Source organism: Dysidea avara, chromosome 12, assembly GCF_963678975.1.
Source record: "Dysidea avara chromosome 12, odDysAvar1.4, whole genome shotgun sequence".
Taxonomy (NCBI): Eukaryota; Metazoa; Porifera; class Demospongiae; order Dictyoceratida; family Dysideidae; genus Dysidea; species Dysidea avara.
Genome location: NC_089283.1, coordinates 4,959,485 through 4,982,485, shown reverse-complemented (window position 1 = coordinate 4,982,485; position 23,001 = coordinate 4,959,485). Strand labels below are relative to the sequence as shown.

Here is a 23,001-nt window from a genome sequence, read left to right as displayed (position 1 = left end):
ATTATTATTACGTCATCACCATAGACTTTTAGTTATTCACGCATTCTCAAGTCATAACAATGAAATGTTCTAAAATAATATTACCAGTAAATTTCATCTTACCTATATTAATAGAAGCACCAATTAGTTGTAACAACATATAGCATATTTATATTGGTACTCAAAACAGTCCTTTCTATCATGTAATGCAAGAAGCACTTTGTAACTACAATCACCATTAAACATTAGAATGCAATTAGGCCAGACACAAATTACATACATCACGATACACATTGAAGATATTATACTGTTACAAATCTGTTGTTACATAAGACAAACCACTACCTCTGGTATGCTCCTTAGTACTTATATCAAGGTGTGTGTAATGGGGTAAGGGGTCTAATGTGGATGCACGGAGTTCAGTATAGTTCTGTGGTTGGGGTGTTGATATTGAATTGCTGTGGGGAATTGTATCAGCATAATCATGTTGTAACAACGCACGGGCTGTTACGGTCTCCGATAATGGACGAAGGCTTCTCTCTGGTGCCCTATAATGCATCTCATGTAACTGTTGGTGGTTGGGCTGAAGCTGTTGGTACACACTTGGTGGTACAACTGGTCTCTTTTGTTTCTGATAGTTCGGATCTCTTTCATAATCTTGTGAATAGGCCTCCTTGTAATCTGGGTCCTGTTCATAATCATTATCAACATCTGAGCTATTTGTTAGTATAGGTCGGTGAGGAAACTTTGGGGTATTGTGAGCACCCGGCTCAAGATTGTCCAATACTGAAGGGTCCTCACTGTATGACATTGTACTGTTTCGCACAGTACTGTTAAAAGATCCAACAGAACTTAACGTACTATCAGCTGCACTCTGTAACGTATCTCCCTTCTGTTGTTCATGATCATTCACTTCTTTAGATTCTTCAATCTCAGCGTAGTCTGCACTAACAGTTCCTTCAAGTCTTTTATGTGTTCCACCATTGCTCATTTCTATTGTAGCAGTGACAATTTCTGGTTTTGTCTGGCCTCCAGAACTACCGGAGCTGTCAGATACTCTAATATGATTGGATGAAGTGGTCGAGGCATCTGACTTTACAGTGCTGTTACAAGTAGCTTCACGCACACTAGAATTACAAAAGAAGTTGTTGTCTAAATAAGACAATAGCCTAGGGCTATATCAGATAATTCCCTAGTTTACTTAGTAATTATGGCACAGCCAGAAATGGAAGTAATAATTAGTAAACACATCATTCAATTAACACCACCAGGTACTTATGTACATAAACAAATTAATGCCACACATGTGCTTCAGCTTACCTGGTAACAGTCGAGAAGGCATCAAATCTCTTATCAGTGCTTGGTAATGTGGTGAGAGCTGTTCCTAATACAATAAAAACAACAGACAATAAGTCTAGACTGTATATATCCCATCACTTAAAGATCAGTTTATGTAACACATACTCACACTATACAAACACATGCTTGTGCATGCACTAATATTACCTTGACTGAATGCATCACCATTGGTACTGATTTGGTGTTTGCGTCTTCTTCTCCGTACGTACAGAATACGGCACAAGATCAGCATCAACACACACACTACAATTCCCAAGAATGCAGCCACTCCACTTACAGCATACACTAGTGGTTCTGTGCAAAAATAGGTCCAATATTACTCACGTGATCCAAGCGTACAAATGACATAAGAAGGCAGAATAAAACAAGCCTCCGTTATGAAGAAATAATAAGGGTATGTGTTCCTCGGGGCATGATAAATACCATCACATCTCACCGTAATCATCTCCACCGCTATCGCCTGTACCATTATTAGAGGGCTCTTTAGAGTGTTGGTTGTCCATTCAACAGATTGTCGTATATCTATCTAACGTTAAATACCAACAGGACGATAAACGACTACCAGTTAACGCATATCAGATCAAATGCCAGTTGATTTAATCAGAAAGTAAAACGATAAACAATTTACTGAGCATAAATCCGTCACTACACTACACTTGACCGCACATGGACCGAGGAATCCCTTCAAATTACGCATGCGAACTTTAATTCTGTTGTTGTTTGTGCGTGTGGTTCGCGAATTGTACGTATCGTAATATCATAAAGGACTGAGGATGCCTTTCAGGAACAGAAGCCCGTTGCATACTGAAAGCTAACGTGGAAGACCTAAATGACATTTGTTAATTTTTTCTTGGTGGGAGGGGAGCAGGGACAGCTGCTGTTGCAAATTGAGGGCGGGGCTTGTTTTCCGTTGTCTTGGCAACCGATGGAAAGATGCAAGTTGAGGTGCGAAAATTCCGTAACACTAGAGATCGTTTGTTGCTAATATGTGCGAGCTGTTGGAGAAGAGAAGGTAAGTATGGTGGGCAAATAAGCGCTTAACGATTATCTTTTTCGTTACAGTTCCCGCCCACCATCAGTTCTCTACTCGAGAAGCCCTTCACCAGCGAGTAGGCCGCAGTCAAGCCGCCCAGCCTCCCGCGCGACTCTCGTGACTTCATGCAGTCCTATACAAATTGTCAACAGTGAGATCTCGTGCCAAGAAGCAAGTAGTGATATACACACTGATTTATTCCCCCTGAAAGATCAAGATGTTTTATTGCGGCGAGGAAACACCTTAGTTGTTAAGTTGTACACATCTGTGGAATTTACTGGATCCTATACCGTCTCTCTTGTCTTTACACCGGTGTATCGATCACGTGAGAGATTTGCAGAATTTAGGGCTGCTGGTATAGCCAAGACATCATGTGAGCTATGGCTAAGTGTTACCATTCCTACAAACTTTCCCGTGGGAAAGTACCATGCACACATCACCCTCAGCTTACGAGGGTATCTAGAAGTTCTCACCCACTTTCACCGAGGAGCGATTATGGTAATCTTTAATCCATGGAACTCAGGTTAGCATCAAGCTCTGCATATGTAATATAAATCAGATCAGAATTCTGGAACACTTATTAGTTTGAAAAGTTGCAATACTAAGATTTGAGCCTTGGTGAGATGTAGTATATCCCTCCTGTTAACCTTATAAATGCATCTAGAAAGGTTCATTTATACAGCACATACTCTAACTTAATGGAACTACACACTGGTTTCCCTACAAGTAGTTACTTAGTGTTTTGTGTTTCCTAACAAACATTTTCTAATGGACTGCTACCAAAATTGCATATTATACCAACTTGTTGTTACGATAAGATGATTTGGTTTCATTGCAGAGGATGATAGCTATGTTGGGTGTGGTAGTGCAGAGGTTGGTCATTATGTGTTGGACAGTCAAGGAGTAATATGGAGGGGTAATCACCGACAAAAGACTGCTATGTACTGGGACTATGGACAGGTCAGCAATGCATTATTTGTATAGCGTCTACAGTACCTAGTATTTAGCCTCATGAAAAGATCACTTTGTGTGTAGTTTTAATGGAACACTTTATTGCAGAACTGGCTCCAGTGATGCTTGCAGAGTTAGTTCTATAGTACTTTTATTGCAGTGAAATCTGTTAATGTGGACACTTAAAACAGAGATACCTGTAGAACCCAGACACTTAGTAAAGTAACCCATAGTACCTGATTCCTGATCCCAGGATATTGTCACTATTGTGTAACACGTTCCATTGTTGTTCATGGGTAATTTCCACACATGTTTGGTGTTTGTAGTATGAGGAAGGAAGCCTGGAAAGTGCACTGTTTCTTTTGTCTCCACTAACTGCTGATGAGTGTCGAACAGTAGCCACAGTAACACGATGTCTCATCAGCAAAGTTTGTGACAGTGATGGTACAGGTACCCCCTCGTGATGTCATGCTCAACACATGTTGTATGACGTGGTTTGTGTTTTAGGTGTGATGAAGGCTAGTTGGACAGGTCGCTATGGTAGCGGTGTACACCCTGCTTGCTGGAATGGGTCATCCACAATTCTCCAAAAATTTCTCCACACAAGAACACCAGTCAAGTAAGGAACTATAAATATTTAAATGGAGAAGAAAGTGTCTCCTCTAGTGTTCACATGCAACCAAAAGAGAGAATAGACTAAAATATTTTTTCTTTTTCAAAATGAGTTTGTAGTAGCTATTTGTCATGCTTCATCCAAGAATTACAGCTATTTTACAATGAGCTATATTTACACTGACATGTATACACATTGCAATAGAACACTTATGACACTGAAAGGGTGAATAATCGTGCATTGTTAATTTGCCCATTGAATATGTATTTGGCAGTTTTCTTGTGGCCATACTATTTTTTTTGCCAGCTGTGCTTATTATTAGCCAGACTTATCTCAAGGTTTTCACAAAGCCAGTCAGTGATGTCTTAGTAGTGGCTGCGACCAAGTGTACATTTTGGTTGCTTTTAAATTAAAACTTTGCGTAATTCTATGTCTGTGTGTCCTTTTATTTGTTTTTGTAAATGTTTTGCCTTAAGCACTAGATTTTAGTTTTTGTATCACTGCACTTAGCCTTTTGTGTACCCTGTCATTTGACAAAATTGATGATGATTGTACCTCAATCTTTAAACTGACCACATGTGCTCCGGTCTTAAATTGTCCTTCAAGGTCCATATATAGTAGTAGTAGTTGACATTTTATGTAATACACACACTGAATGTACTATTAAGTTTCTATTTCTTTAGATATGCTCAGTGTTGGGTACTAGCTGGTGTCGCTGTCACTTTGATGAGAGCCCTTGGCATTGCTGCTCGTCCTGTAACCTGCTACAACATTGCTAGCTGCTTTGGCAGTACACTAGCAAGATATTTCACTTCAGAAGGAGACTTTGTACACGGCATCACCAGTGACATAGTCTGGTTAGGACGTCGACAATGATGTATGTATGTTGTTGACACTTGTTTTTGCTTCTTAGGGTTTATCGTGTCTGTGTTGAGGCTCACATGAGAAGAGATGATTTGCCTCCAGGCTATGATGGGTGGCAGCTGTTAGATACCATAGGTAGTCCCAGAGTTGGTCGAGTTGTTGGCCCTGTAGCTCCAAAAGCTGTTTGTGAAAAGGCAACAAACAAGCAACAACAGTTGCCGTATCTGACCGGCATAGTACATACTGCCATTTCTGCCGACATCAAATACCTTCGCGTGAAAGCACATGATGTAGCGTCTGTTCGCAAGGCTGCTGTCGCACTTGTGGAAAGAGGCACTGTTGGAGCTTCCATAGCAACATCTTCTGGACATGGTGCTGCTAGTCTCATTGACTTGACTTGGAATTACAAGAAACAACAGGGAGATCCCGAGCCAACAATGACATACAAAATGGGGTCTTTTCCTCCACCCTCCAGAGACTGTTCATTTTCAGTTTCTACCAATGACAATGCCTTATTAGGAGATACCATACAACTGGTTGTATCCATTAGCAACCAGGGTGGTATGCTGCGGACAATTGACGGTCGAGTAGTAGGCAAGGTGGTACAATACAATGGCACTGCTGTCAGGAATTTCTTTACAATGCAATTCACTGGAACTGTTAGCCCAGGACAAGGTGAGATTGATTTGTAACTAACAGTGTGGAAACAGTGGAAATTGTCATAGCTGCTTATTGTTAACTGTCTTTAGTTTTGCAAGAGTAATGCCTAGCTGCCAAGATACTATTGGCTCACAGGTGACTGCTGATACTATAATAGAGTTGCAACATGCTTCAACACTGGTTATCTAACTGTTAGAAATCAATAGGAAAGCCTATCTGGTAAGAACAAAGACTTTTCAGTCCCCTGTAACTCAATACCTTACAAGAGCCTCAACATCACTATGGAAATGTTCCACTGACTGTTATGTTTACAGAAGCCATTTACATTGGCAATTAAAGTTTGTTTAGATGGCTCTATTCAAATATTAAATACACAGACATATCAAATGTACTTGCTTTTATGTGAACTGTTGTAACACTGACTAATAGAATCCATGTAATGCATATAAAACTCAGTATAACATTGTACAATGTTTTTTTTTTCCCAGATGCATCTGTTTCGCTTCCCATTGAGGGAAAGAAGTACATGCGTCACCTTGTGCCTCAGGCCATGCTGCAGTTCTTTGTGTGTGTCCAAGCTAGGGAGAACAGCCAGATGTTCATACGTCTCCATGACTTTTCTCTGACTCTTCCAAAGCTGAAAGTGACATGCACTCCACAGAAAGTGGCATTGGGACAGAGTGCCCGAGTGCGACTAGAATTCAAGAACCCTTTAGCAAGCTCATTGACTCGCATAGTTTTCCTAGTCTGTGGCAGTGGATTGTGCAAGCAAAAAGAGCTGTCTTACAAGTATGAGCTCCACCCATTAGCTATGATGTTATATTTGTTGTTACAGAAGGCTACTGTTGCCAGCGAAACTGGTAACCATGGAGTTCCCAATCCGACCATACCAGCTGGGTGACAGCCGTCTGTTGGTGTGTATACAGTGTGACCAGCTAATGGGTGTGAGGGGGGAATGTCTTATCAGTGTAACTAGGGATGTACAGTATAATGATAATAATATGTGTAGTTAACCATGACAGTAAATATTCATGGAGTCATATGGTGTGGGAATGTTAATGGTGCATGCCTAGACTGCACATGCCTAGACTGCATGTTGCTGGGGATCAAGCCACCACAGGGTCTGGGATGTTTTATTCTGCATTCACATTTTAGTTACATGTTTTTACTCTTTATTCACAATTTAAGCCTTCTCACAGGTCCCTAGTGGGATAACACTCAATAAGTAATACAAATGTCTGGTTGGTACTACAGTATGGCTGAATCGATTTTGTGACTACTTATTTTCACAAACTACCAATTGGTAGTTTTGATCCCTTAAATAGTAATACCTGGGTAAAGTCTGATCCACAAATTATAGATAGTTGCAGATCAAATGATGGTTTTATTAGAATATTTAAGTGTTGCTGTAAATTTTAAGGTAACTATGTAGTTGGACATCCAATGTCTGTCAAAACCTCATTCTTTATGACCAGTGTGAAAAAAAAAAATGTTTTTGGAAGAAAAAAATTAAGTTGAAACCAGCATTCAAATATATTTATTGGCCTCCAATCTTGTAGTTTACATAATAAACTAAGCAATCTACAATACATTAATACTGTTTTGCATGAATCTATGTTTCATTGCAGACTGTTGCAATGTTGCCAGACTACACCAAATTTAGAGCGTATCTTAATACAGGTGTAGTTTGTCAGTACTTGTACATTATCCTTTATGCACTAGCTCTTAGCAGAAATAAGCCTACAAATGATTAGTTCTTGAACTACAAGACCAATGATGGAGGTAGAAAATACTCGGGACCACTTCATGATCAGCAACTCAAATATTAGTACTTTTAAAAAACAGTGTACATTTGAAATCATTAGTGCAGGCTAAAACAACATAGTTTCTTTCAATCGCTTTAATGAATAAAAAACAGTTACTGTAGGCTGGACCAGGTTGGAATCCTTGCAATATTACTAAATTACACTGGGTGTGTTGTAGTTATAATATTGCAAGCGTGTATGTGTGTGATGTGAGGCAACTCAACCAAATGGTTAGAGCCCTGGCCTGGTACCAAATCCCTGTTGCTATGCATAGCAAGAAACTTGATTCTTACAATAACACTTTCCAGTGGTAATGTTACATCTGTGATGTCATCTTCAAGCGGTCCAGTAGAAGTGGTTACTGAACTGAAAGGTTTTTATTTTCACATCTAGTTGTTGTCCTGAGCATTCAACTTTAGGGCGCATCTAGTGGTTGCCCCAAGTATTCGACCAAAAAGTAGTATTAGGTTAGGGTTGGGTTCAGCTTTGGTTTCTTCTTCACCTTTAGGTTACATTCTTCTTACTATATACTTACTACTTGAGCAATATTTATAAGACAGAAAAGTAGGGGAGGCGGGTAGCTAGCAGTGGTAAAGCTCCATTAGTCCAGGATTTGAGCCCAGCTGAGTTTTGTGTTGTTGTTTTTTTTTGTTTAGTGACCCTTTTGTCTAAGTTTTACTGTTGGTTCAATAGCCAGTACGGCTTATTGGACCGACTTACGGTTCAATATCCACTACCATAACAGTACTCAGCAGCTATGGAGGATTATGTGTTGTGACTGCTCTATTAAAGTACAGTATTTATAATTTACTGACTGCTCTATTAGAGGTTACGTACTATTACACCTAGGCCTGTTACACCACTTCTCGGGAAAGCCTGGCTATGTTTTATGCACAATACAATGAAACTTTTCACCATCAGAGCCAAGCCCCACTGACTTTGCTTACAGAGAAAGGCTCTAAAAGGGTAAAACAGTTTTTGTTTTGCTTACTGTATTTGCAAAATTGGACCTGCTATATGTTATCAAATTGTTTAAAGGGATCAGATACACAAAAGTCAAATGCCTGTACAAGGTGATACCCTTATATACAATCCACACATTTACAGCAACAACTGCAAAGCAAAACATACACAATATAAATCACAATAAAAATTGGCCCCGAAATGTTTGACCTGGCTTTGGTCTTTTGGAATAATGTTCCACAAAAAAGCCAATGAAACAAAAACAAAAAAAAGAGTGATGAAAAGTGAAGAAGCTATCTTTAATGTGACCTCCTACATAGTTTATTGAACTCATAGTAGTTACTAAAATGTATTCCAGTACGTCCTTTCCAAATTTCATATAATAGATGGATAGTGACAAGAACTTCCTTCTAGACTGCAAAGATGGCCACTTCAGTTTACTGAGACAAACATCTGATCACTTGAACCACTGTTATAAATGTGGATTCCAGTCATTCCACATACCACAGATGCAGTGGGCTGCTCGTAGTAGTAAACGGAGATCAAACAGGACAGACATATTCAAGATGGGGTCTCACAAGGCATTTATATAATAATCTATGGTGGCACCCCTTTCCAAACATCACACTGTGAGCCTGTCTTCTACTGAACTAACCACTCTCACTGGCTGGCCAAAGCTATCATCAAATGCAGAACAGAAAAAGCATAGGCTAAACGTAATAATAATTTTTATGTTGCATGTACTAATAATTTATCAACTTACATGTGACCTCAACTGTCAAAGTGTTTACTTAGCGGTCAGATCAGATGTTAGTAATATGGATATTCAAAGGTAAAAAGGAATTACAGAAAACACAATAACAAAACTACAACAAGAAATCAACAAATACATATCAACACATACTATAATATAGCACATAGAATTACAATAACTACTTACAAGACAGCAACTACAAGACTTAACTATAGTCTGTCATCCTCTGGACACAAAGCACAGTGCCTGAGAACCATAATGAATAACTGACAAGTGTTGCAGCAGTTGCCTCCTAGCTAGCTTTAGGGCAAACCATTCTTAACAGTTGAACGATCAGCAATTGTAAAAGGCAAAAGGTGACCAATAAGGACCCGCCGATTATGCTGGCATAATTATGAGCATAATAGGTGCCTGAAAGCATTGAGCATAATGCTAGCATAATAGGTAGAATATTTTGTAACAGTACGAATTCTTGCTTATAAAAATAGCTATCACAAAAAGATCGATATACTCTAATAGAACAGTCAGTAACTCTAATAGAACAATCACATAGCTGACTGTTCTATTAGAGTATATCGATCATTTCTGTGATATGCATTTTGACAAGTAAGTTTGTGCTTCAGCCACTTATTATTTATGAAATTATTAGCAAAGCATGAGAACTGAGGCATAAATAATTGGGCATAATTTGAGCATAATAGGTAAGTATTGAATATAAATTTAAGCATAATAGGTAATTTTTGAGCAGTGCAGCATAGCATAATAGGTAAAATTATGAGCATAATCGGCGGATCCCTACTGAGTGACCAAACACCAAACAATTTACAAACTAAAGGAATAAAATCACCTCTGTAGTTTTTTAACAGTTTATAAATAATGGTTGGCCTTAGCCTCCTCACCAACATCCAGCCTGAGAAGCAGTGGAGGAAATAAAAGAAGGCTGAGTTGTGCATCTTACAAAGAGGTCAAAATAAGCTGGATGACCTAAAGAGGTCCTGGACAAGAATGGTCAGAAGAGGTGATGCCTTGTTCCCAAGGGACACCTGGAGTGGGGTCGCCGGGGTATGGTGTATAACTAACCAGAGCAGTATCATGATGTTGTATGCACCATGGGCCACGTGAGCAATTGCAACCAAGAAGATCGTCACAAAACTGGTCAATGACAGATAAGCAGGTACAGAGAGGTAACGGGAGGAACACTCAACCACAAGCGAACAGTGATGACAAAAAGTCATGTGATGAAAAGGCCAACTATTCACACACTTGAGGCCAAGTTGGAAGAAGCCCGGGCTACTGTGGAGCAACTGTTAAGATGTGGCCAGATGCTAAAACATGAAGAGATGGATGCAAAAGACACTGAGGAAGGTTAACTTATTAGACCTGTCTGTGGGCACTTGAAAGAGATCATTCAGAGGCTGTACTTAGCTGTGTAAAAGAGTTAACAGAAGCACTGTGTAAACCACTGAGAGAGGCCATCAGGTTTCATCATGGAATAACTTCTCAAGTTGAACCATTCATGGGTAAGGGACTAGATTAGTTGCAGCTTCCAATGTTGGAAAGAGTGGCAGTCTGGTATGATTGGGAGAATCAACTACGGCATCAGTGCAGGACATCTCCATGCACGTAGCTATATTAATCTTATTGTTGCCACAATGACAGTAGATCTGTAGTATATTTGTAATTGACTTCACTAAAAACAAAACTGTAATAATTGCTTATTTCATAACTAGCTACCAAACACAAACAGTTGTCAGTAGGATATAGGAAAATTTCTTTCTAATCGTACTATCAAAAATCACATGCACTTTCACCATCATAAAACACTTTTCCTGTCATGAACACACGAAATGTTATCAACTTAGGAGAGTTCATTGCAATCACAATAATCCCATCGCTGGTTACTGATCTCACACTCAACACTACATGTACCAGCTGACAATGAATCGAACTCATAAAATTGTCCGGGCGTAAGTAATATCTGTTGTAGATTTTGGCTAACAAAAACAGATGACAGTTGCTTGACAATCCTATTGGAATATTTCAAATACCTGAGTTCCTTACAACTAGCTATGAGGTCGTTGAGAGGATGATGACTGACAGTAAACACACAATGGTGAAGTGAAGGAAATTGTTACAACATTGGTATAATATTGTGTGCCATCCTTACCGCAAACTTTGAACAGCATTGCAGTGTTTTTAATCCAGAACAATTCTTAATAACTACATCAGCTTTTCTTTACCAGGATCATCTCCCACATTTAGTAACAGTATACACAGATCTATTGCTAAGTGGGTCAACTTCATGTCACTCAGTATTTCCCACAATTGAAGTTGGTTCTCCACTTGTTTGACTGGTATGTCCATCAAGTTTAGTCCTTGTAGGTTGTGACAGTGGCTAGCAATACTATATAGACCTTGTAAGTTATTCAAACAATTTTAGAGGTTATATCAAATTCGCCCGAACCATCCGAACCCCCCACCTACACCCCTGGTGCTTGCAACATTTGTGAGATTACTGACCCCTTGGGTTTATTGGTGCTATCACCAACCATAGATATTTGTATTTGACTTTGTATTTTAAGGATAAAGGCTTATGCCTGCACATCCATAGACAAATTAGTACTTAGCTATTCTAACTACTATACAAAATCAAATAAGCAATTACAGTGATGTCTGTCTAGCAATGTTTTAAAATAGTTGACAGAGGGAGAATCAACAATAGATTGGGGGTAATGAATTCCAGTCATTGATACTATAAAAATTAGATCTTGTATGAATTGGTGTGATGTTTGAATAATTTCTTCGTGTGACCTCTTGTTACAGTAGAAGTGGATGGTGTAAATAAATGATTATCTATATCATAACTGCCTTGAGAATTTGGTACAAGTAGATCAAACCACTCCTTCACCTACGGTGTTGCAAAGATAGTAGCTAGCTATATACCTATATACCTCCGGACATCAATGATACTATCTTTGAGAATTTGGTACAAGTAGATCAAACCACCCCTTCACCTACGGTGTTGCAAAGATAGTAGCTAGCTATATACCTATATACCTCCGGACATCAATGATACTATCTATGCACCAATGTGTGGTTTGGTTACAGACATATTCGTGCCGGGTGTTCAGCAGGCTAGGCCCCTTACTGTTTCTTTAGTTTTGGTTCAATTTCTTAGATGATGGCACATTTGTGGGAACTAGATCTTGTCTTCACACTTTACGCCCAGTTTTGGTCTTTACATCAACTTATCCGAGTGTGAGCTATACTGGCCTTCAGCTGCCTTCTCTTTTTATAACTTTCCTACAGTCATCAAGTGTATTAATCCTGAAAGCAGTTGTTTGGGGGTTCTTGGCTCCCCTGTTTGGGCCCTCCTCAGTTTTGTGATGGCTGTTTTTCTACTTAATTTGATAAAATAATTGCCATTCAGGATAAGCTGGCTGACCTTGCGGATCCTCAATTTGCTTCGGAACTCTCTGCCAGAAGAAATAGTTAATTCTCCTAACTTATGTTCATTTATTAAATTATTAAGTTGTTAACTTGATATGCATTACACTCATATTTGAGTCTTGCATAACAAAAATTAAATTGACTAGTGGTGGTCTAATTGTCATCCTATGAGTCCAGGAACACTGAATAGTTGTCTGGACTCACAGGGTATTAAATTTTATGTTACTTATAGACCAGAGCCTGTACCGACTAGGAAGTGGAGGTAAGGATAGCCATGCTGAGGTTCAGGACCTTCTCTGAGACAGGAGTGGGAAACCATGTATTGGATTGCTCTGCACACACTTCATATGTAATTGAAACAGATTTGAAATGCAGAAAGCAATTAGTTTGGAGATGAACCTGCCAGACTGAGAAGCCCAATCACATGACACAAACCCTGATCACATCAGCCAGTAAGAGTCCAACATCTGCTGGCTAATAGAGATGGAGGTTGACCCTCGGGTTGATCTCGTAACACACTACGAGAGGTTCGAGAAGATTAGAATGCATAGCAAATCAACTTATTATAATAATGGTTTCAGGGAGGTGGGCTTTGGGTTGGCTTAAAACTCGTTGCTAAGTGAAAGTGAGTAAGTCCCACTCAAAGTCTATTTAATTATTTATGTGGCTTCGTGATACAAAATTATCCAGGGAGTTGATTGTCCGGTTATGAGTTAGCCATGAGTAAAATAAAAGGTAAGCATTCAGTTGACTAACATGCAGTAATGAGTGTACAGTGACCTTCTAGTTAAACCCTGTTAATCTGTGGTTAAAATTGGATTACATGGGAATTATTTTATCAAATCGCAGCCACCCGTGATGTAATTCTATAGAAGCTGTCTTTGTGTTTACAAGGTCACTCACTATCTCTGTTGTGTGCTATCTTCCTATTTGGGCTCCTTCCCTTCATGTTTTGACCTTAAACTACGAGAATACCTTATTGCGTTGTGGAATTTTTGATAGTGCTTGGACACAAGCCACTTTGCTGTTTCGATTGGGAGGGAAGCCTTGTTATGAGGTACAGTGTTATACTGTACCTTGGTGACTTGGAAACCCCCAGTTTTTTGTAGTACTGTATTGCTACAAATTAAGTAAGGTTGACTGAGTTCATCCACTCTTGTGACTTGTGTACGTGGTGTTGTAAATTCTCCCTTCCTTGTAAATTCCCCTTCCCCATACTAAGCATAATCAGTAATTACTGCCTGGCCAGTAATAATAATACTAATTAAATAAATTCGCTTGCCACAGGAGCTATTAAGGAAAGAGAAGAAGAAGCTTTACACTGGGCTTTCAAGGTCATAGGGAAAAGGGTGAAAAAGATTGAATACTGTATCATTTGATATACTCACTATCAAATCTGTAAATCCTTTTGTTGTGCCATTTATCGTCTTTTTTGTACTTAGATCTTGAGTTTCTGTGTGTTTGTTTTGTGTATTGTTTCTTTCTTCCGTAGTGTACTTTTGCGGTCCTTGTAATGCTATTTTTTGTTGGTACTGTATTATTATTGTTAACACTTTACAGTGACCCGTATGTGTCAATGCATTTACAGTACTATATGATACTTCTGAATTTACAGTCTCGCACACGCACACACAAGCACAGGAATAGAGTAAGGCCGGCTCTATAGCCACCTGTATATCGGTGGCGCTTAGAGCCACGAAAGGCTATCCACCGGTGAACGAAAAAAAAAAAAAAAAAGTCAGCTATCACCTTCCTTTGCTGGTTTTCTACATTATAAATGCAACTATAGTAGCAAACCACAAGGGTGTACTATATTATTATTAAAGAACAAGGAACCAAAACTGAACCCGACCCTAACCCTAACGTTAACACTACTTTTCGCATCCCCTAAAGTCGAATGCTACTAGACGCTTCCCCTGAAGTCGAATGCTCGGGGAACTACTAGACGCGTGCCCTAAAGTCGAATGCTTGGGGCATACACACCGGTGTTAATTGGTTCTTATTGACACCGGTATACCGGTGGATATAGATACATTAAAGAACAAGGAACCAAAACTGAACCCGACCCAAACCTAACGTTAACACTACTTTTCGCATCTCCTAAAGTCGAATGCTCGGGGAACTACTAGACGCGGGCCCTAAAGTCGAATGCTTGTGGCATACACACCGGTGTCAATAGCTAGTAGGTGGTTCTTATTGACACCATATTATCTATGTTGACACCGGTATACCGGTGGATATAGACCTCGATGTAGACACTCCGATAGAGTAATGAGCAGAGCGCCTATTCACTAACGAAATAAGCGATACAACGCCTCTTGAAGTTATTTAAGCACGTGATTCTGACTGCGTTGACGCGCTTTACTTGGAATAAAATGTAAAAACAAAATCAGCGAGTAAACGATGGCTGCAACTGTAGTGAGTGGCAACGAGGACATTGCTCGCTACTACACGACCAAACACTCATGGCGTGGAAAGTGAGCTAAGTTACGTTATAGTGGACCATTTGTTTGTAATCGTGGGTTGAACATATTGTAAACGCGTCTCGTGTGCAGGTACAAGCGTGTGTTTTGTGTGGGAACAAAAGGCATCACCACACTTAACCCCACCACTCATGAAATCACCAATCAGGTGAAGTTGTGTAACTTTTATGGTATCTGTTGTGATCACGTGTATTGTAGTGGGCGTATAAAGAGTTTGCTGGGATAGCCCCGAGCAGTAAGGCTAATAATGAGTTTATTATTTCAATGAAGAAAGGAAAGAAGACAAATACGATGACTTTCTCAACTGATCATCGTATGGACCTCTTGACGGAAGCCTTGGTATGTTGTGTGTACGCGTGCGTGTGTGCGTGCGTGCGTGCGTGCGTGCGTGCGTGCGTGCATGTGTGTGGCTACATGTGTGTGGCTACATGTGCGTTTGCAAGTGATGCATACAAGTTTGCTTGTTAAGAATTTCCAGCACTAGTTGACTGGTTGAGGGACACTTACATTACATTACATGGTCCTCACCCTTGTGTACAGATCCACAGTTGGGTGTCACATGATAGTGTGTCGTGGGGCCAGTGTTGGCATGTGAGAGACAATTAGCAAACATGAGTTTCACGCATCTGTAACTTGGTTGTGCCTAAACTGAGTTCATGAGGATCTTTGTGATTTTCTGTACCAAAATTAGTACAGCCGTTTTGAGCTAAGAGTTTGTCTTACTTCTTGCAACTGGAAAATTGCCTTAACTTGTTCATCATGCCTTTCAGATTTGAAAGGTAGTAATTACAAGCACACAATTACAGTGCATTTACTTTCTTTTTTTATTTATTAAGGCTTTACAATACAAGTGCTGAAGGTCTGTAGGACACATACAGCCTTCTAATTTGTATATACAGCACCACCAAGTTACATCCAGTTAAAAGAATTAAACGTGATTTGTTGTCATATATACCTACCATGCAAACTATTGTTGAGTCCTCATTAGTAAAGTATGTCATAATGAAAAAATACAAATATGCTATACAAAATTCTAACTAGCTTAACTACAAAACTAGCTACCTTAACTACAAAACAACCTTAATTAATAACTTAGTTCAACAAGTCTATGCCATCTTCTGGGCATAAGCCATAATGCCTCAGGATCATTTTGGCATTATATCGCCAGAGAGTAACTGACAAGCGCTGAAGCAATTATTTCCTTGCTAACTGTCTGGGAATACCACTTTTAACAGTGGTACGGTCGGCAATCGTGGATAAGGTTGATAAAGCAAAGGGTGTCCAAACACCAAATGACTCGCAAACTAGGGGAAAAAATTCACCACCATGTTTGTTAACAGTTTCCAAATAATGGTCATCCTTAGCCTCCTCACCGGCAGCAGCAGCTACCCCAGCCTTAGATGCAGCAGCGGAAATAAAGGAAGGCTGAGTTGTGCACCTGACAGAGAGGTCAATGTAAGCAGGACGGCCTAGAGTAAAATCAGGATGGTAAATGTCCCCAGGACGACATTGATCAGAGACAATGCTTTGCTTATGGAGAACACCAGGGTGATCTTGCAGTAGAGCATGATGTACTATAGAAACAAGAGCATCATGGCGTTGGATACGTAGTGGACCATGAGAGCAACCAAGAAGATGGTCACCAAACTGATCTATGACAGACAAACATGTACAAAGTGGTAACAATGGGAAAAGAGGAACACCCAACCATAAACAGACAGCGATAACAAACTCATGTGGAGAAAAGGCCAAACCCAATGTTGGTTGAGGGATGGCTTGTAACTATTATGCCCAAACCGTGACTGGTTAATAGCCGTGGCTTGTACAATAGTCGCCCCCCAGATAGTAGCTGCTCTACAGTCTAGAATTATAGTCACAAGAGCCGCCCTTGAATAAGAGCCGCAGCTTGTATCTGAAGAAACCAGGCAAAGGAGTTGTTTGTAGGAAATAGTGTTTTTGAGATGATTAATCAAGATCAGTCACTCGTGAGTCTGTGTAAATGCCGCAGGCTGCTGACACGCAAGCCCATAGTAGTTGTCTTTGCATGGTAGCTGCAGGGCTGGAAGTTATAGTAGCCACGGCTATTAACTGGTCAAATATATGGTATATGTAAATAACATGTGATCGAGATGCTCTTTATCATGCCATCTGAATTTTCTTGCGATCTTAATAAGATCATGGAAAGCTATCATAACTCTATTGGTCATATCCGTATATTCTAATGCAAAATGTTAAAGAGATAGACAACCCAAATGCAACTGGCTTTGCTTATAAATGATATCCACTCCATAATATCCGAGCTGTAAAGTATCTTGGTGATTTTTGGAGGCGACACTCAAATACCGTATAGCCTAAATATTTTGAGGGGAAAATTTTTTGAGGTTGAGCAATATTGCTAAAAATAATTTTTTTGCAGATTCCCAAAATGTATTAGATTATATGGAGGTCTAAATATTTCAAGGATAAAATGTTCGCTGGTAACCCACAAAATCAGCAAAATTTTCCCCCTCGAAATATTCAGACTATACGGTAATAGGTAGTAATCTGCTAACACACATTATTTTTTCTTTAGAAATTCAGTCCACTATTTTGTGACAACAAAGTCACCAAATATGAACGCAAATTTGAAGCTGAGAAATATCACTGGTCAGAGACTAAGAAACGAACGGTACTGGTTGTCAGGCAACATTGCATCAGTCAAGTGGACTACTACGAGGGGCGCACCCTGGCTGATTACTGCTACAAGGATATACAATATGTTGCCATGGTAATGTGTGGACTATCGTAGAAGAGATCTTTACCACTTGGTTTATAGGTCTCTGATCATGCTGCAGGCTTGATTATAGTACATGGAGGATTTGGAAGAATGGTAATATTTGTGTACTGTGTTGACTCTCTATATCTATATTATAATCATTTTGTTAAGCATGTGTAATTTTTTCCTGTTATTTTGTTGTTAATACAACCTGAAACTTTACCAGAGTATTCATTTGTTGTGTATAAAAAAGAATTTGAAAAGAAAACTCATCATTGCACTTCTTATTTGTCACTTAGCACATGTTTATAGTACCCCAAAGAGATCAACTCATTGTTGCTATGAAAACTGCAACTTCTGAAAATATTGGGTTTGACCTGAAGTGAGCTACTACTGCCATGGTAATGACTGTATTACTTGTCACTGTTTTTTAGGATGAGAAAAGAGCCGATCACTTCACAGCAATTTTTGAATCATCGTCTGGGTCGTTTCAGTGATGATGACAGTATTTTATCATTATCGGAATTTCCCGTAACCAAGCATTCTCGTAGACACAGTGTAAGCAGCTTTGAGCTTATTTTAGTTCCTCCCTTAATATTGTGTCATGCATTAGGAGCCAGTTGCAAGAATTCTTGGCTTGTCAGAAAATTGTATTGTAGAGAGAGATCCATCAACGTATGCCATCCCAACTATACGTCCACTGTCTGAGGTAGAATATCTGTATGTATTGTGGTGTATGTGTGTGTAAGTATGTGTAAGTGAGCAAACAAGGGTGGAGTGGGTGAGTAGTGCCTGAATGAGTGAGTGGGTCATTGTGGATGTTTGTGCATTTTGTGATAACCATGTGTTAATTATTTTTAGGTGTTTGCTCTGATCCGTTACCCAGACGATCCTCAATTATTTGCTATAGAATATTTACATGGTCAAGTTCGTCGTTATGCCTGCACAGAACGGTAACTATAACTATACCAACAACAATATTGTATCATGTCACTATGGTAACAGAGATGCTCTACTATGCACCATATTGGATGGGGTACGAGCTAGTGGTAACCGTGACGTCTGTGTCAAGATGTATCGTACTAACCGTGGCCATCGACTTGGACCATTCTCAGTTGCTGTTGAAGAAGATGTAGAGAGTCAATACCTTCGTTACCTTACCACCCAACCACAGGGAGTGTTGTTCTCAGAAGCAGTAGACAGGTTTAATGCTAACATAGCGTACAGTGGACTAAACCATGCTGTGTCTGCTGATGGTCTATTTGCTGAGAACAAGGAGAAGTTGATTACTACTACACTGCAAGCATTGCTGCAGAGAGAAGGTATCGTGCGCACGCACGCACACACACACACACACACATACACATACACACACACACACATACACACGCACACACACACACGCATGCACACACACACACACACACACACACCATCACCACCACCACTCACGTGTACGCATGCATACACACACACTCACACAATTTCTCTGTCTGTCCGAGGAAAAATCATTCCCCCTTGATGAAAGTTATCATTATCCACCTAGGTAAGGAAAGTTGAGTAACCCCTTTTATTTAGGCCAGGTGAGTGGACCCCCAGGAGAATGGATAGTGGATAAGCCATGGATATTAGCAGGGATCTAGAGTTTTTGAAGCAATCATCCTGCATTAGTTTGTATGACATGTATATATGATCCATTGTAAGGCCAATGTGAGAACACTGGTCTCCACCACATAGCCTGGGACAGGTCAGGGTATTGCCATTATAACCACATTTCTGACAAATGGCGTGTTACCAGGCAGTAGCTTGGCAGTCCAGGCCCACGTACATGCACACACACAAACACACGAAGTGATGATTGTACTATTAGATTGTTTGGTGTTGTGTCCATCAGGTGATCAGGAGTTAATCAATAATCAGAAGTTGGAGGCACAGTTTCATGCCCTGAGAAGACTAGTAGCTTCCAAGGCAGGATTTGAGGCCTTCACTTCATTACCAAGGTAACGGTTCTCCTGTCTCCACTATCCTCACAAGTGTAATGTCACAGTTTTCGTGAGACACTTGGACTAAAAGTGGTTAAGGCACTCAAGAGGAAAGATGATGGAATAAGTCATGCTGCTGTGGATACATTATGTGCACTTATGCAGGTGGGTGTGGTTACCAGTTACAATGACAATTATGTAGTTTCCCACAGCCGATGCATGACAATTTTGACTTGCGGTTGGAGCAAATGAACAAATCTTCACTACTGTCTAATAAGAAATTTATAGAAGGTCTACTGGACATCCTCCAGTATCATGTGGTATGTATGGGTCATGGGATCCAGTATTATATAATGTGTTGTGTAACTGGGAAAGTATATGTATCTGTTCATGTCTCAAAATACAGGTGAAGCTCGGGTGGGACTTCGGGTACCTACACCTTCACCTGTGAGACATGCTACAGCTTCCTGTGGTGTGGGTCGAGGCTTTGTGTGTTGTTTGAACTTGTGTGTTGTTTGAACGTGTGTGTTTGAGTGCGTGTGTGTGAGTGCGTGCATGTGTGTGAGTGCATGTGTGGCTGTGCATGTGTGGCTGTCCATAGTGACATAAATATTGCCCATTGTTTTATCAAGAGTACATAATAATAGAAGAGGGAGGAGAGTGTCGATCTAACTCTCAATATAATCCACACAAACACACTGCGCTCAAACCCAAACCCTCCTACTTCAATCCATAAAACTTCTAGTAATAAATCAATACCTTTAAGTGAACAGAAGACTGTTGATATTTCCTAATTGAAGCAGTAGAAGTGCTACAACCACCTTCATAGAGCAAGCCATTTGTCACCTTTGGTGGCTATAGTTGATTGCACAAGGTCTGAGCTCAGTGAGTTTGGTGAATCCACTGAAGTTAGACACTCTCCTCCCTACTCTATTATTATGTACTCTTGGTTTTATTAATGATGTTGTATTACAGAAACTAGGATCAGGAGCACTAGTGGTCAATGCTCTACTTGACTTCTTCACATTTGCAATATGTCCACCTTACAGGTGAATGCATCACCAGTTGTCATGGTAATACTAATGTACATATGTCACCACAGTGAAACCACAGACAGTACCCTGTTTGATAAAGTACTAGAATTAGTGGCCGGTAAGTGTTGCCATTGGTAACATTATCAGTACTTGTATCACTAGGACTTGGCCGATATCTATTCAAATTGTTTCAACACCCCTCATTGGCTATCGTCAAAGCAGCAGGTTTGATAATGAAAACAATTATTGAGGTAGGCACATAATCATGTGATCCTTGATGAGATCATGTGATCTTACAGGAGGGTGAATCTGAGACAGCAGCTCACATGCAGGAACTAGCTCTAGCTGAGGGGGCGTTACCACGACACCTACACACTGCTCTGTTCACTGCCAGTAGTGATAACAGACTATTGACCCACCGGTGAGTTGTGCCCTTTTATCCAGACATGTAGTATTGTGTTGTGCGGCCATAAATGGGTGCGTATTTTGCAGAATGCTGCATTCCATAACTCTGGGCATAAATAGATCAAATCATTTTGTATTGGATATTGCATATAAAATTCCATCCGAATGGGACACCATCTATGCCAAGTATTCTGTCCAGCCATCTCTGATATACTATACTGTACACACCTTCAAAGTTCTTAATCCTCTCTGTGTTTTGCAGCATGCAAGTACACATGTTTTATTTAAATTTTATGGACATGTTATACCGCATTTACTGTATGGCCCAATTTGTGTATAGATTGGATAGAGTTATCATATACATTTTTTTGAGAAACCTCGGGTGTGATTTGTTGTTATGCCTACTAAACAAGACAGACTTAACACAAAAGCAGGTGAATTTCTTGTGGACTATGATAAAATACTGTGCTGAGGTACAAACTGTCTGTTTGATGACCAAGAAGTGCGAAATCCATTCATTGGTGTCAAAAAGATCCTCTCATAGACTAGTCATAATCTAGTACAGTACAATCTACATGTATTGTTTCCAAATATTCTTTTTGACTGTTCTATTAGAGTATATATCTTCATCTCTATGATCCTGTGCAGTTTACAAAAGCTGTATTATTATAAGCTTGGTATTAATGCTTATCCTATTATGTATGTCCCATGGCATAATTATTACACGATGCGCGATTGAATCTCATACTGTTATGTTTAGTTTCAAACAACCGAATGTTACAGCAACTATGACTGTGGTTAAATAATGCAGCTTTCTTTTTTGGAGGTTTTCAATAATGGGACCGCCTCATTAATAGTATGGCCAGGTGGTCCTATTAATGAGGTTGTAGTGTGAAGTGCTAATTATATCTCTTTTATTAATTATAGTCAACTGAGTAGACATCTTGTGGGACTATGGGTTACTGGTAATCCAACTGCTAATGCTTTGCTGCGTAGAATGGTGGTAAGTGTAGCATGGTTCTGTCAAGTGTCTGTTTCTATCTAATGCTCACCATTGATATAGCCACTTGGACTAGTACAATATCTGGACTCCACTGAATCAGTAAGTGATGATTTCTGTTTAATGCCCAGCATAATTTGTGGTTACCTAGATACCAGACAATGAAGTGGACCGCATGCATGTCAGGGATAATATCAAGGCTGTGCAGACGATATCTCGTAAACGTGCCAATGTAATAGAAACAACATTGATTCATTGGAGAGCTCGGCTGAGATCGAAGCCACAGAAGCAGCAGACACCTATCACGTTAAGGAAACCACGGCAACGAGTGAAGAGTGAAGCAAATTGGGTACTATTTTATTACAAGTAAGAAATGACCATGCTTACAGTTTCATGTGAATAATTATTTTACATCACACTTTACTTGTTCTCCATTCCTGTTCTCTATTCCTGTTCTCCATTCCTGCAGATTTATGGAAGACCATTCCAAGGCTGCACTAATCTGGAACTACAAGACAAGAGAGGAGTTGAGAGAAGCTCTGGAAAATGAGATACGTTCCTTCACTGTTGATAAGGTTAGCTACGTATACGTGTGAACTGTGAGTGTCTCAATGAACTGTACTATAGAACCTATACTGTTTGTTCTATAGTATTGTAGCATTGTAAAGTGAAACAGTTTCTTCAAGAATTGTGTCTGCATGACCTTAAGGTGTATGTATAAACTCAAGAATGAGCTAGTGAATTAATACTATTGTGGTAGTGTGCTCTCAGTACTGTTCCTGCTAGAACTGTAGGTTTATTTAAGTGTGACATATTTATACAAAGTGTACTGTCCAATAGGTATCGTATTGTATAGTAGGGGGCACAAAGGAGTAAGCATGGCACATGAAATAACATCACCCAAAAACCAG

At 39.8% G+C, this 23,001-nt stretch overlaps 3 protein-coding genes across 3 annotated transcripts in view; 2 read left to right on the top strand and 1 right to left on the bottom strand.

Moving 5' to 3' along the window:
- Positions 1 to 195: 195 nt before the first annotated feature.
- Positions 196 to 2,045, bottom strand: LOC136241354 (uncharacterized). The gene is made up of 4 exons (XM_066032545.1): positions 1,775 to 2,045; positions 1,486 to 1,632; positions 1,300 to 1,363; positions 196 to 1,106 (listed from the first exon to the last, which is right to left on the bottom strand). Exons 1-4 carry the CDS (start codon positions 1,839 to 1,841, stop codon positions 290 to 292), a joined length of 1,095 nt encoding a protein of 364 aa, XP_065888617.1. The 5' UTR covers positions 1,842 to 2,045; the 3' UTR covers positions 196 to 289.
- Positions 2,029 to 6,495, top strand: LOC136241350 (protein-glutamine gamma-glutamyltransferase K-like). The gene is made up of 9 exons (XM_066032540.1): positions 2,029 to 2,350; positions 2,401 to 2,894; positions 3,210 to 3,331; positions 3,649 to 3,772; positions 3,830 to 3,941; positions 4,619 to 4,792; positions 4,849 to 5,474; positions 5,948 to 6,248; positions 6,295 to 6,495. The coding sequence occupies exons 1-9, from the start codon at positions 2,325 to 2,327 to the stop codon at positions 6,470 to 6,472; spliced, it is 2,157 nt and encodes a 718-aa protein (XP_065888612.1). The 5' UTR covers positions 2,029 to 2,324; the 3' UTR covers positions 6,473 to 6,495.
- An 8,273-nt stretch (positions 6,496 to 14,768) lies between these two features.
- The window catches only part of LOC136241490 (dnaJ homolog subfamily C member 13-like), a 25,784-nt gene continuing 17,551 nt past the window's right edge, over positions 14,769 to 23,001 (top strand). The window contains exons 1-21 of the mRNA XM_066032710.1: positions 14,769 to 14,908; positions 14,987 to 15,062; positions 15,113 to 15,253; positions 17,487 to 17,681; positions 17,730 to 17,783; positions 17,969 to 18,051; positions 18,104 to 18,227; positions 18,283 to 18,378; positions 18,531 to 18,622; positions 18,675 to 18,991; positions 19,564 to 19,669; positions 19,717 to 19,816; positions 19,864 to 19,971; positions 20,627 to 20,700; positions 20,754 to 20,803; positions 20,848 to 20,936; positions 20,985 to 21,106; positions 22,018 to 22,093; positions 22,154 to 22,192; positions 22,242 to 22,456; positions 22,560 to 22,665. Coding sequence (XP_065888782.1) covers positions 14,835 to 14,908; positions 14,987 to 15,062; positions 15,113 to 15,253; positions 17,487 to 17,681; positions 17,730 to 17,783; positions 17,969 to 18,051; positions 18,104 to 18,227; positions 18,283 to 18,378; positions 18,531 to 18,622; positions 18,675 to 18,991; positions 19,564 to 19,669; positions 19,717 to 19,816; positions 19,864 to 19,971; positions 20,627 to 20,700; positions 20,754 to 20,803; positions 20,848 to 20,936; positions 20,985 to 21,106; positions 22,018 to 22,093; positions 22,154 to 22,192; positions 22,242 to 22,456; positions 22,560 to 22,665 — 2,337 coding nt within the window. The 5' untranslated portion in view covers positions 14,769 to 14,834. The remainder of the gene's footprint in view (positions 14,909 to 14,986; positions 15,063 to 15,112; positions 15,254 to 17,486; positions 17,682 to 17,729; positions 17,784 to 17,968; positions 18,052 to 18,103; positions 18,228 to 18,282; positions 18,379 to 18,530; positions 18,623 to 18,674; positions 18,992 to 19,563; positions 19,670 to 19,716; positions 19,817 to 19,863; positions 19,972 to 20,626; positions 20,701 to 20,753; positions 20,804 to 20,847; positions 20,937 to 20,984; positions 21,107 to 22,017; positions 22,094 to 22,153; positions 22,193 to 22,241; positions 22,457 to 22,559; positions 22,666 to 23,001) is intronic.